Here is a 14,617-nt window from a genome sequence, read left to right on the forward strand (position 1 = left end):
AATTTTCTGAAAATTCCACCTTAGCAGTAGAATGTTTTCTGTTTCATTTTTTTAATTGTTTATTAATCATTTAGCCAACAAGGAACCCCGTACATGTACGTACATAGTAACAATACAAATAAAATGTTCAGAATGGTGTGAACTTCAAATGTTTCGCAATCAGGCTGAAATTTCTCAATCCCTAATAAACAAAAATAAGCCATATGAAGAAATATTTCCACAAACATCAACTCTTTGCATTGGTTTCTGGATCATCCTAATATATACTTACACTCAATCTGAGGATACCAGTTAAACCACCAAAATTTTTTAGGATGTGGTGAAGAAAAAGGCATTTGAACTCATGAAGAATGCACAAAATAAAGTCAGTCAGTCATTTTATAAGCCACTTAGCTCTGAACAGGGCCGTGGAGATTTGTTGGAGCCTATCCCAGCTAGCAAAGGTTGCAAAGCAGGAACGAAACCTGGGGCAGGGTGCCAGTCCACCATAGGGTGAGCACACACACACACCAATCAAACACTAGGGCCAATTTAGGGTATCCAATTCACCTAAACTGCATGTCTTTTGACTGTGGGAGGAAACCGAACCCCACAAAGACACAGGGAGAACATGCAAACTCCATGCAGGGAGGACTGGGACTCAAACCCTGGTCTCCTTACTGTGAGGCAGTAATGCTACCACTGAGCCAGTCTGCACTTATCTCTTTAAATCATTTGCATTTGCAATTTTGCAATGTTATTAACATTTAGTATTTTAAAATACCACTTAATCTTCTTTCCATTACTCAAAAAAAATTTAACTCAAAAAATAATTACTGATGTCATCTTCTTTAGACTGCAACTGGGCCTTTAGTAGAAATATCTTTGCCAAACCAACTCCAAAAACTGGAGGAAAGTCATCTTTCAGAGGAAAGACCTGAAAAAAGTAAAGTATACTGTATATTTGGGCTATTTGCATTTCTTCCTCTTCCATTTTTCTTGGATTTTTTAGGACATCTAAAATAATATTGTACTTTCTGAGTGCTGTCCTGTCCTGTTTTTGCTCATGTCATAAGGCTGTAGCCTACCTGCAAGATGAATTGGATTAAACAGGCAAGATGATGGATTGTTTCCTCCTTTCACAGCTAAAAAGAACTATTGACACCCTTAAACCAGACCCCAGTCCTCTGGATATTGTACCACCACGTCTCTTAGTGGAAGCCTTTGATGTGTTGGGCCCACCTTTACTAGCCATTATCAATGATTCTTTTTTTTTTTTTTTTTTTTAATATTTTTATTTTATTAATTTTCATTGTAATCATTCCATACAAACAGATCGATTTATAACCCAACAAATTTGAAAACAAATCAAACCCCACCCCTGAGAAGGAGAGCTAGCTTTTTAATAAGGCAACATTAGACAAAAGAAGGGGAGAAGTAAATATCTATATAAATAAGAGATGGAGAAGGGAGTTAAATGCAATAATAGTTATTTCTCTTATTCTAAAATAATATTGATTAAATCCTGCCATGTTTTGAAAAAATTTTGTACAGATCCTCTAACTGAAAATTTGATTTTTTCCAATTTCAAATAATATAAAACATCGGTTTCCCACTGACTTATAAGAGGAGAATTAGGATTCTTCCAATTTAACAAAATAAGTCTGCGTGCCAAGAGTGTAGTGAATGCAATCACCGTTTGCTTGTCCTTCTCCAATTCCAGTCCATCTGGAAGGACACCAAACACAGCTGTTAGTGGGTTAGGAGGGATTGTGATACTAAAGCTGTCTGAGAGGCACTTAAAAATTTTTGTCCAAAATGATGTTAGTTTGGTGCAGGCCCAGAACATGTGACCCAGTGAGGCAGGAGCTTGGTTGCAGCGCTCGCAGGTTGGATCCTGGCCTGGAAACATTTTGGACAGTTTTAAGCGAGACAGATGAGCTCGATATATAATTTTTAGTTGAATAATTCTATGCTTTGCGCATATAGAACTCGAGTGAATTCTCTGCTTTGCTACCTTCCACTCCTTTTCTGATATATTGATTAAGAGATCTTCTTCCCAATGTCCTCTTGGATCTTTGAAAGGTAGGGACTCTAATAAGATTTTATATATTGCGGAAATAGTGTTTGTTTCCTCGGAATTGAGCAGTATTTTTTCCAGCATTGTGGAGGGTGCAAGGTGGGGGAAATCGGGCAATTTCTGTTTAACAAAATTTCTAATTTGAAGATAGTAAAAGAAATGTGTAGCTGGGAGGTTAAATTTTGAACGTAATTGTTCAAAAGATGTAAATATGTTGTCTATATAAAGATCTCTGAGCATTTTAATCCCAAAACTTTTCCAGGTATTAAAAACTGAATATACTTGCGAAGGTTGAAAGAGGTGGTTCCCTTGCAGAGGTGCCACTGATAAAAGATTTTCCATCTTAAAATGCTTCCTAATTTGGTTCCATATTCTGAGTGAGTAAAGCACAATTGGGTTATTAGTATATTTGCGATAACTTTCATTTATTGGAGAGCAGAGCAGGGAATATAAAGAAGTACTACAGGATTTTACTTCTATTGCAGACCAAGCCTGTGTATGTGCATTTATTTGTGTCCAGGTTTTTATGGCTTGTATGTTTGCTGCCCAGTAATAAAACTGAAAATTAGGTAAAGCCATGCCACCTTCTGCCTGAGGTCTTTGTAGGGTCGCTCTTCGGATACGTGGGTGTTTTGAGTTCCAAATGAATGAGGTTATTATTGAATCTAACTGTTTAAAAAACGATTTATTGATATATATTGAAATGTTTTGAAATAAAAAGAGAAGTTTAGGAAGGATATTCATCTTAACAATGTTAATTCTTCCGGCTAGAGTGAGATGAAGGGTTGACCATCTATGCAAGTCTTGCTTAATTTTTTCCATACAGACGCCAAAATTTTGTTGATAAAGAGCTTTATGTTTACTTGTGATATTTACCCCTAGGTATTTAAACTGATCTGCTATGGTAAAAGGTAGGGTGTCTAATTTAATATTATATGCTTGTGAGTTCACTGGAAAGAGTATACTTTTATTCAGATTAATTCTAAGACCAGATATCTTTTGAAATTCTGTTAGTGCTGTTAAAACAGCAGGGACAGTGTTTTCTGGGTCCGATATATATAAGACCATATCATCTGCATATAGAGAAATTTTCTGTTCCAGTCCTTCTCTGACAATCCCCTTTATCTGATAAGAATTTCGGCAGTGAACCGCCAGTGGTTCAATAGCGATTGCAAACAACAGTGGCGACAAGGGACATCCTTGTCTGGTACCACGTTCTAGTTTAAAGTAGTCTGAGCAAATTTTATTAATACAAACTGAAGCTTCTGGACTGGTATACAGTAGTTTGATCCAAGCACAAATATTCGGGCCAAACCCCAATTTCTCCAATGCAGTGCATTATCAATGATTCTATTAGTTCGGGAGTTGTGCCCTCATTTTTTAAACAAGCTGCAGTCCATCCCCGTCTAAAAAAGGCAGAATTAGATCCTGGAGTTTTAGCCAATTTTCGTCCAATTTCCCAACTGCCATTTCTGGCTAAAATTTTAGAAAGAATTATTTATAATCAATTGGTTGATCACCTTAACTCCAATAATTTATTTGAGATCTACCTATCTGGCTTCAGGCATTATCATAGTGTTGAAATGGCACTCCTGAAAGTGTTCAACGACATCTCTCTTATTACTGACTTAGGTGATGCGGCAGTCCTTCTCCTCCTTGACCTGTCCACTGCCTTTGACACTATTGAACATGAGATATTGCTGTTGCGGCTTGAACATCTAGTTGGGCTTAAAGGGGCTGCTTTTAACTGGTTCAGGTCATATTTAACTGGTAGACAATTTTCAGTGACTTTTAATTCATCTTCTTCATCTACTGCTCCTCTTAAATATGGTGTTCCTCAGGGATACATTTTGGATCCTATTTTAATCTCCATATACCTTCATCCTATTGGAGCGATTTTTAGGAAATTTAACATTTCTTTTCACTGCTATGCTGATGATACTCAGGTTTATATTCCTGTCTGCAACTCTACAACAAATCAGCTCCACAACTGTCTGTCTGAATTAAGATCCTGGATGGCTAATAATTTTCTTGATCTAAATCAAAATAAAATGGAGGTGCTTATAGCGGGTCCATCAGCTAAACCCCAAATTGGTCTTGGACTTCTTGGCTCTTTCTCTGTCTTTTCCAAACCTCAAGTCCGCAATCTTGGTGATACCTTTGATAGTAACCTCTCTTTTGAGAAACAAGTAAATTCTGTAGTCAAGAGTTGCTTTTTCCAGCTTCGTTTATTAGGTAAGATAAAGCCTTTTTTATCTTCTAGGGATCTTGAGATAGCTACTCATGCGTTTATCTTTTCTCGCCTCGATTACTGCAACTCGCTGTATTCTGGGATTAATAAATCCCTGATACACAGGTTATAGTTGGTCCAAAATGCTGCCGCTCGCTTTCTGGTTGGGGCAAGAAAGTATGACTCTGTGTCTCCTATATTAGCTTCTTTACACTGGCTGCCTGTCAGTTTTCGAATTGATTTTAAAATCTTGTTGCTAGTTTTTAAATCTTTACATGGGCTTGCTCCTGCCTATTTATCTGAACTGTGTGTTTTACATCAGCCATCTAGAGTGCTTAGATCTTCTGGTCAGCTGTCTCTGGTTGTCCCTCGTATCAAGTGTAAAACCAAGGGGGACAGGGCTTTTGCAGCTGCTGCGCCTCGCCTGTGGAACGCTTTACCTCATCACATAAAGGAGTCGTCTACAATTGAACTGTTCAAAACAAGACTAAAGACTCATTTCTATTCACTTGCATTCCATGACCTTCAGTAATACTGATGGTTTCCTCTTTGTGATTATATAACATTACTTCTATTTTTTATGTGTATAACATTACTTCTATTTATTATATATTTTATTTTATGTTCATATATTTTATTTCTATTTATGTTTTATGTTAATTTGTTTTGTTTTTCTTTTATTCTATTATTGTAAAGCACTTTGGCCACAGGGCGGCACGGTGGCACAGTGGGTAGCGCTGCTGCCTCGCAGTTGGGAGACCTGGGGACCTGGGTTCGCTTCCCGGGTCCTCCCTGTGTGGAGTTTGCATGTTCTTCCCCGTGTCTGCGTGGGTTTCCTCCCACAGTCCAAAGACATGCAGGTGAGGTGGATTGGCGATTCTAAATTGGCCTGGGTGTGTTTGTGTGTGTCCTGTGGTGGGTTGGCACCCTGCCCGGGATTGGTTCCTGCCTTGTGCCCTGTGTTGGCTGGGATTGGCTCCAGCAGACCCCCGTGACCCTGTGTTCGGATTCAGCGGGTTGGAAAATGGATGGATGGACTTTGGCCACAGCATTACTATGTTGTTTTAAATGTGCTATATAAATAAATTGACATTGACATTTAATTATTCAACGGTTTAATGTGACCATTAAAAAAAACAATACATATTTTCTGTATAGTCTAGAACATTTCTGATAATGGCACTATATCATTTAGAGTGGTGTGTCATGAACAGCTTGTGTCAGGTTTACATTTTTGTTTATGTCATTTTCTTTAACAGTTTCCAGTATGTCAGCATGATCCTTTTTTGAATTGCCATGGTTGCTTTTGGGACAAAATGGAATAAACCGAATCCATGAAGCAAAACATGGTTGAGACCCAATGCGAAAGGGAAAGTCATAAACGTCTGATGGTACCAAGATTTCATCTAAATCATCTTCGTGGATCTTCTTCCAAGTTAAGATTCCCCGTTCTTGTGCTGAACCTAAAACAAACACATTAGGAAAATTTCAGAGATGGCAAATTAAATTCATGTCATGATAATCACCTCTAAACAGTATACAGTTATCTCACAGAGATCAGTTGTTAGAAGTTATTTTGTGCAGAAATACAGCCGTACAATGTTTAGTGATAGTGCATTCAATTGAATGATCATTATTTTGATATTTCACAGTACAGAAACTTTTACTGCACTTTTGAAAATCAAATCACAAAGGTGGTTGTAATTGGTCATCATAAATTCACATGAGTATGAATGAGTCTAGGTGTATATGACAGCTTGCTCTGTAATACAGTGACATCCATATATAAATTAAAATTTCATGTGATAATAGAATAATACACTCATGAAATATTTTAAGCTACAGTATGTCATAGTATAAGTGACTTAAATATTATTGGATGTTATTAAAGAGGAATAAAGGTCTGACATTATTTCCTTAATTTTTACATTTAAATCGGCAAAATTTACAGTTTTAATGAAGGCATGTAGACTTTTGATATACACTCTACATAAAATATATTTAGAATATATTGAGACAATATATTTAAAAAAATATATTTATGCTTTTTGGAAAAATTAATTCATTTCATTAAAATGGCAGTAACTTGTTTCAAAATATAATGCTGTATATTGTATGATATAACATATTTTTTATGAATAAAAATCAGTTTTTAATTTCTGATGAAAGATTTCTCATACTGTGAATACTATGATATCCAAGAGTTGACTGCAGTAAATATCACACTTTTCAGAATTCATCCACTTAAAAGTTCTTCTGATTTCTGACTGTGGAATTTGTCAAGTTTCATAAAAATTATTCTTTTGTAAAGTGACATATGACTACCAAAAAACAAACACAAGTCAGTCCGTGTTGATTTTCTGCCCCCTCTACTGACAGGAAAATTATTTTGCAATTAGTAATCTCTGGTGGTGGATTAGGTAGTTGGTATCTATTCCATGAGAAGCCATGGATAGCTTAAGCCACAGTAGCAACTAGCGCTTGTAACAGCTCTATTTAAGCTATAATTTAAGATGCATAATAACTAGCTTACAAGAACTAGCAAAACCAAATGTAATGCTAGTAACGGACATTTATATTACTCAAAGTCTCTTTAAAAACTGCTTTCATGGCATGCTACACTTGACATTAGAATCAGTGGCCCAAGAAGAGCCAGATGTTAGCATTATTTCATAAACACTATGTATTCTAGCTAGATTCTAGCTATGCCAGGTGACTAATAGGCACATCCCATAAATCACATGTAAGCTTTCATATGGCAGAACTTAACTGGAAAGTTTGAATAGCATTGCTCATAAGCCTGGAAGTTATCAAGCTAAATATAAATGGTGATAAAACACAATACAATGATCAAAGAAAGTCCAGCATTTGGTGCATGGCCCCGTAATGAGTAACAGTCAAATCAGCTGACAGTTTGCTCAAAATAAAATTCTGAGCTTGGAATCTTGTGTTTATGTTTTAATTTGCACCTTAAAAACCTGGAGAGTGTCACAATTTGAAAAGGTCCATCCATTCACCCATCTTTCCATCCATTATCAAACCTGTTTTATCAAGTTTGGAGAGCATTGTGAAAAATGCCATGCAAAAAATAAACCAAATATAGCAAATATTCCTGGATGAGAAGGAAGTTTTCCCAATTTACTTAAATGGAAAATAGCAAAATAATACACTATTTATTATTGAATGTGCTGTACTCTGTATTTGTATTAAATGTTCTGAGAAAAGCTGACTTTTAACTATTCATTTTTTATAATTCTTACATTTCCAATAGTTGTTTTTCCATTAAGTGATGCGTTACATGGTGTAGCCACCTTCTTCATTCTGATCCTGGATCTGAATTATGTGCCCAGTCATGTCTGTGCGGAGTTTGGACATTCTCTCCATGTTTTCTTGGCCTGTTTTCTAAATACTCAAGTGTTCCTTCAGCATGCCCAAAAACATGTTGATCATATTCTAAATTGAGCCACTTAGTTTGGTTCTGTGTGTAAATGGGTCCTGTGATGGCCTGGCACCAAGTCCAAGGCTGTTTCCTGCCATGCATCTAATATTACAGCTCTGAACTGAAGTAAGTGGGTTTGAGAATACAATTTTATGTGCCAGATTGTTAATATCCTTCAAGTAAATTGCTCTCCCCACATTCAGAAAGTTTTTTCTGGGTGTTCCGGTCCTTTGTCAAATCAAAAAGGTGGTTGTAATTGGTCATCATAAATTCACATGAGTATGAATGAGTCTAGGTGTGACAGCTTGTTCTGTAATACAGTGACATCCATCCAAGGCTGCATCCTGCCTTGTTTTTAACAGTGGCATTTCTGAATTTTGGACCAATGGGGCACAGTCCATCTAGATTTTGTGCAAATAAGCAATAAGCTTCATTAAAATGTTTATAACAACTCTCAACTTTGCTATCTTATGCCATTTTTTCCAATATTCTGTCATGTGCTCAATGTATTTTCTTATCTAGGAAAATATTGCCTTTGTACCATGTGAAGTTGTCTTAGTGTCAGAAGCTGCAAGCCTGTTTCTGGCTGAAGGGTCTGGACGAATTGGCCCTGCAGTGTTCTCATAGGCCTAATGAATATTCCAGTTTAGTGATAGGGTTTGAAGGCTAGAGCCACTTATTCTCAGCATTAAAAATGAGGACTGTTTTTTTGTTGTTTTTTAGTCATGCATTCACACTCCTGGTTCAAGTTTTTCCATGTAAAGGTTATGCAGTGCAAACTAGAGATGAGGTACAAAAATGTTTGCTAAAGGCAGCCACTGCAATTTTCAGGAAAGAAAATGCAGATTGATATCAGGAGGGCATCAAACACAAGACATTATGTTGATGGAACGCAGTGGCATCTTAATCTTTACCCATTGCTGAGGAGGACTGCCTGATGGGCACTTCATTTTAAAAAAAGTCCACAAGGAAGCTATATGTACTTCTTCCACTTCATGGAAAAGAGCCAAGCCGTATGATGCCCATGTTTAAAGATGTGCAGAGTCCTGATGAAGAAACAACAGGTATGTGGAATATCTCTTTTCTTTCAACTGTTTGCCTGTGTAGTGCTGTCCAGCAAACACCTTGGCTGCATAGTGGTTATTGCTGCTGCCTGACAGTCCCAGAGACTTTTGCTTTAATTGTTCATTGTATATAATCGGTGTGTTCTCTCCATGTTATAGTGGCGTGTCCTTTTTTCACGTCAGATTCTGCTGTTTCAATTTGGGCAGCTCATAGTCAATACATTTTACTGATCAGAAAGTGGTTGTGAGGCTGTTATTTTATTTAACATTTAAATCTATATTGCTGCATTTTGTAGATGATGATGATATAGGCCAGGTACCACCATCCCATTATTTAATTGCTTTTTGTGAAGGAAATGGCTGTTTGAACTTCCACATGTACTAATTAAGAGGGGTACATATTATTAGTTCTGTTAATTAACCAGATTATTCCTGCTAAAAATGGCACTGGTTTCCACTGCTGCCTGAATATACTCAGATTACCCAATTTTGTAAAAACTGGGATAAGATAGTTCAGTGAACCATTTAATATACATACATTGATACTGTATATATCCATTGATGTATTTTTGACACCATAATTTATGGTGGTTGTTGCAGAAAAGTGACTCAAACAAGTGAATTTATACTATGATATTAATGCTTTAACAGTGAAGCATCCACAATGTTGAGATGACCAGTATTTACTCACTGAGAGAGAGAGAGCTTCTTCTTCTCTATGTTATCCTACTCTGCAATGTTTTCATCATTGACAAATAATAGTTGTGAATCAACAAAGGTCGGGTACTTTTTAATGAAAATGTGATTTCCCTAGCTTATTCCATTCTTGAATAATTTATAGACAGATGGACCAGATGAAATCATTTATAAAGAAATAGGAATGCTAAAAAACAAAACTACATTTTGTATTGGAATATTCAAATAGAAAAGAGGAATTTAAAGCACATTTTATTCTGAATTTTAGTATCTTGAAAAATACTCTAAAAGAAATTTAAGAAGTGACATTGTTTTGTATTTCTAACCTTAAAGCCCATACCTCTATAGAAACATTAAAGCTGTCATTTTAGAGTGGAACATGAATGAGTTAAGGATACCTACTTACCTGGAATAGTGTTATCCAACACAAAGCCAAAGAAGCCCCCAACAAACATGCCAGTAGTCAACAGAACTGTAATCACCTGGTCAAGCTCAACCACTCCTAAAAGAGAATTCAAGAGGATGTATTGAGTGTTGTATTATGATTCTTTGACTGACATCTCTTACAGTTTGTGATTTATTTCTATATTAACAATCCGTAATTTACAAGAATATATTGTAATTTTAAGTTCACAATGGCACAGCAATGTGATACCTTTTCAAACATGCTCTCAAACATGAAAGTATATTGAATATCACGTTCTCCAATTCTGATTATTTGAAAGGGTCCGTCAGTGCTACCATTGTATGTTTCAGCTTCCCTGTGAACTTACAAGAAATAAAGGAGGGCCATGAAATGGATTCGCTGATGCTTTAAGTAGAAATTAATGTTCGTGGAAAACATTTAATAATTCAACTTATTGTGGGCTCCTCAATTTGAATATGCTTATAGTACTAGACATATTTACATTATGTTATCACATTAAAATACTGCACTTTATTTCATTTCTAAAAATGTTTCTTCAGTAATAAGTTAACACCTTAAGTAACAAAGCCGAGCAAATGCACATATTGTAGTTTTTGTAATGGAGTAATGGACATTTTCAAGCTTGGTTGTTTGTGCTAAATACCTCTTATTCAGTGTTCTGTTACTTGCATGTATTGTCATCCTTGAAGATTTTTAAGAGCAAATAAAAATTAAGGAGATCAGTTCCACTTACATGTCACAACCATGATGTTCTTCAAAGTAGCTAGCATACAGAAACTAACCTGTCTCAACTGATGATGGGTTCTTAATAACCCAATTTGGAATAACCAGTCCACAAAACATGGAGAATCCAAAGATGAAGATATTCCTTGATGAATTCATATCTGTATACTGGATTTAGGGATGAAAGAAAGAAGCAGAGTGTGTTCACTTTTTTGATTCAAAATTAGAAATGCTGTACAGCTTAATACAAGCTAAAACATCTGAACAAATATGATGTAGTATATGCTTACCTAATAATCCAATTTATGAACTGGTGGAGAGCTTAATAGTTTAATTACAATTCAGTACTTTACTATAAACTGTGTTTGTTTTAAAGTATGGAAGCTTGTACTACATGGATAAAAGACAAAGTACAGGAAAGCTGAGTATCACAAGTAAAACCTTCATATATCTAGAAAAAAAAAATCCATCCAGTCACAAGGAGTTGCTAAAACTTTAAAACCAATCAAATGAATGAATGAAACAACAGTACAAACCACTGAGTCATCATGCCATTCAGGAGGTTTGCTTTGGAAGCTTAATATTTTTATTCTTTTTTGGATACGGATGACACCCATTTCTGTTTATAACACAAAATAATAAGTCGCTTTGATTATTAAAACATATAACATTAGATGACTTAAAATTATTTGTCCTTATATTTGAACACAAAGTTTTACTGCTTTTTTTTCTGGGTAGAATGCCTGCAAATAACACGTAAATACTATGACAGATCTTAATTTGAAATACTTTGGCTGAAATCATAGCAGACTAATTTAGTGCAGATATAAAGTTTCTTTCAAATGTTACTTTTCCACTTTAAAAACTTTTTTATCTACCTGAAACATACTGCAAAATTAAGGCAATTCCTTAATACTCAGGATATAGTCAAGTAAATTTGTTAATTTACATATGTAGAACAGACTATATGACTATATATTGACTAATGCTGTATCATCAGGCTGTTTAAAACATTTGATTTTTGATCTATATTTAATTTAAAAATCTGTAGGAAGGATCAAAATTAAAACTAAACACTATGATACTTGTACCTCTATATTAATTTCTAGTTAAGTATAGAGCACATTTTATAATCTTTTTTCTACATTTAAGATCATTAGTGCCCACCCTACCACACACACACACACACACACACACGCACACTATACCATACATAGCTTATTATTAGATGCATTACTAGACATAGATTGCAATTGCTTTTAAAATTCCCAGAGTAAACTACTGTACAAGAATAAAGGTTTAAGTTATAGAATGTCCAAGTTCTATAAATTATACACCTGCCAATGAAAGAGATGTCCCGTATATATCAGGATTTTAGTTAAGGCTAAATACTTATTATTTTAGCTGTTAGCAGGCCTGTTTCATACAAGTTTTAGAAGTACATAACAATATTTGCAATTGTCTTTTCCAATTTCTTGCTTTTCTTATTGTTCTGCAGTATTGTCTGACCAAACTGCCAATTTAATAAAACTTGCTTTTCTGAACATGGAGTGAGAACTTAGAATTAATAGTAAACTTAGCAGTAATGGAGACAGATAGACTAGTTTTAGTCTTTTAGGTTGAATTCCATTAAACTCATTAACACTGCCCACTAATACAATGCCTCTCTTTTTAAGAATGATAGAATAATGGAAGCCTGCTAGACAAATTCAAATATATTAGTAACATCATTGAGCAAAGTCCATGCAAATGGCATATTCTAATTATCATTAGGAATTAGGAAATTAGGAAACCAGATATCTGTCTATCTGTCTGTCTAGCTCTTTATCTACAGTATCTATATAGAGTATATACAGTATACACGTTCATATATATATATTAAACATATATAAACAAAAGACCTATGTGTGTATGGAGTAGTGTGTTTGGGCTTGTGCTGGAGAAAGAAAAAAGGCTGGAAGGCCAACTGATGTACAGAATTTCCCTGTAGGGTGAAACCCCACCCCTTCCAGCCCTCGTGGTATATAAGGACATCAATGTTCAAACAAGGACCCACTTTGAATGAACCTGGAGCATTGATGCTCTACAGATATTTATGATTATGGTGAAGCACTTAAATAATGCTTGCAACCATATTTTCCTCAAAACCAGCTGTAATTAATCAGTGATTCCCTTGGACCCCAAACTTCATTTTCTGTCTTTGTCACATTTTACTCTGGGACATTAGACAAGAGACTCTTGATAGCATAATGCATGCTCTGTTTGCTTTTCATGATTAGAAAGGACATATCCAGTAACAGAGCTAGAAGTACCTGTGAACAAAGACCACCCTATTAGGTTAAAGCTAAATCCTAGTTGTCTCCCTTCCAGTCTGCAACCATTATAAAAGAAGCTGGATGAAGAGCGGCCGTATCACTTCCAGGCATGAAGAAGGTACTCAGCTAATACAGTATATTAATAGTACTTAGTTTACACAGTATGTTAGCTGTAATAACTAGGAGAAAAAGAGAAAAGAAAATAAAGCTAAGAAACACACTGGAAACCTATTGTGTTTTATACTGTAATTTGGAAGAGCCCAAGGCACTGTAATTCATAATCAAAAAATTTTATTTTAAGAAACCTCTGGTAGGACTTTGTGTTTTGGTTGTCTGAGCAGCCCCTGCAGTGTATATACTGTATAAATTATACCATATTTCTTTGTTTTTCCATCATTATGTTTTATGTTTATGTTGCGGTTTTTTTTTTCATAATATTTGTGCAATTTCTGCATTGTACTCTAGGCTTAAATTGGTAGGACATTGATGTGACACAGCATCACAGGATAGCCCCACTGGGTTTATCCTCTAGATGCAGTCTTTGTGTGGAAATGCAAAATGTTGCTTCTTTTTCCTCTGCAGTTTTTCTATAAACTTGAGATTTTACTTACTTACTTACTTACTTACTTTCTTTTCATGCACTCTGGTTAGCAGTGAGAGTATCTGAGAGATCAAGTAGCATAACATCTAAATAACACTACATGCAGGGAAAAAATGACAACTTGGCAAATGAATATGAGGCCCAGCAGTTCAGTTTGTATCCCTTATGGAGCACCACTTTGGTTCTAGAATAGGGAATGGTTGGGATACCTTTCTAATTTTCTGCAAAGAGATTAATTTTGAGTCTTTTCAATTTATTTTCAGTTTTGTGAAGAATTCAGGATGGTAAAGGAAAGTTACATCTGTCCTTAGGGACTACTTCAAAGAGCTCAATTCAGTTATTTTTAAATCAGCTTATTGTCATTATAAAGTTCAATACAATGAAACCTACTTCGGAAGAGTCCCAATGGTGCATAAAATGCTGTAACAATACGGTAAATTTATCCACTTCAAATAAATAAATATCAGACAAAATATGCAAATTGTATCAGCCAGAGCAATTAACAAATAGATCATATACGCAGCAGACCAACAATCAAAGCAACTGATAGTACAGATGCTTACATATTGAAGGTCAAGATTAGATCTGTATGGGAGATAAATGGGCAAAATGTGGTAAAATTTAGAAATTCTATTCACACAATTATTTTATGGATGTTTAAGAATGTATTTGTTCATCTTTTGGACAATAGATAAAATACTAAAAAGATTTTTCAGGGTAATACAACAATAGGAAAATTCTGAATTTGTCCTTTAAAGTCATTTACTTTTACCTTTAACTTTCCACATTTTCTCTTGTAGGTGGTGCTTATTTTTAGTTAGCTAACTGCCCTCATATAAACAGAACCCATGCCCCCACTTAAGTGAATGAATGAATACCTGTAAACAAAGAATGCTAACAGACAAAAATCATTTAAAAACTCATTATTGACATTTTTCTGCATGGATGAATGATAATTACAGGTGAATAAATCAATACAATTGTTATGTGCATCTGTCAGGCCTGGTTTGGAAAAACCGTTAAGCATGCTATTGACTAATGCATTGATAGAAAATTATATTTT

At 35.2% G+C, this 14,617-nt stretch overlaps 1 protein-coding gene across 1 annotated transcript in view; it reads right to left on the minus strand.

Annotated features, from left to right (window-relative positions):
• Positions 1-824: 824 nt before the first annotated feature.
• slc23a4 (solute carrier family 23 member 4) overlaps positions 825-14,617 on the minus strand; it is a 144,402-nt gene continuing 130,609 nt past the window's right edge. Inside the window, exons 10-13 of the mRNA XM_028791533.2 lie at positions 10,698-10,806; positions 9,895-9,990; positions 5,387-5,752; positions 825-1,115 (exon numbers count right to left, since the gene is read on the minus strand). Coding sequence (XP_028647366.1) covers positions 5,481-5,752; positions 9,895-9,990; positions 10,698-10,806 — 477 coding nt within the window. The 3' untranslated portion in view covers positions 825-1,115; positions 5,387-5,480. The remainder of the gene's footprint in view (positions 1,116-5,386; positions 5,753-9,894; positions 9,991-10,697; positions 10,807-14,617) is intronic.

This window comes from Erpetoichthys calabaricus, chromosome 1, assembly GCF_900747795.2.
Source record: "Erpetoichthys calabaricus chromosome 1, fErpCal1.3, whole genome shotgun sequence".
Taxonomy (NCBI): Eukaryota; Metazoa; Chordata; class Cladistia; order Polypteriformes; family Polypteridae; genus Erpetoichthys; species Erpetoichthys calabaricus.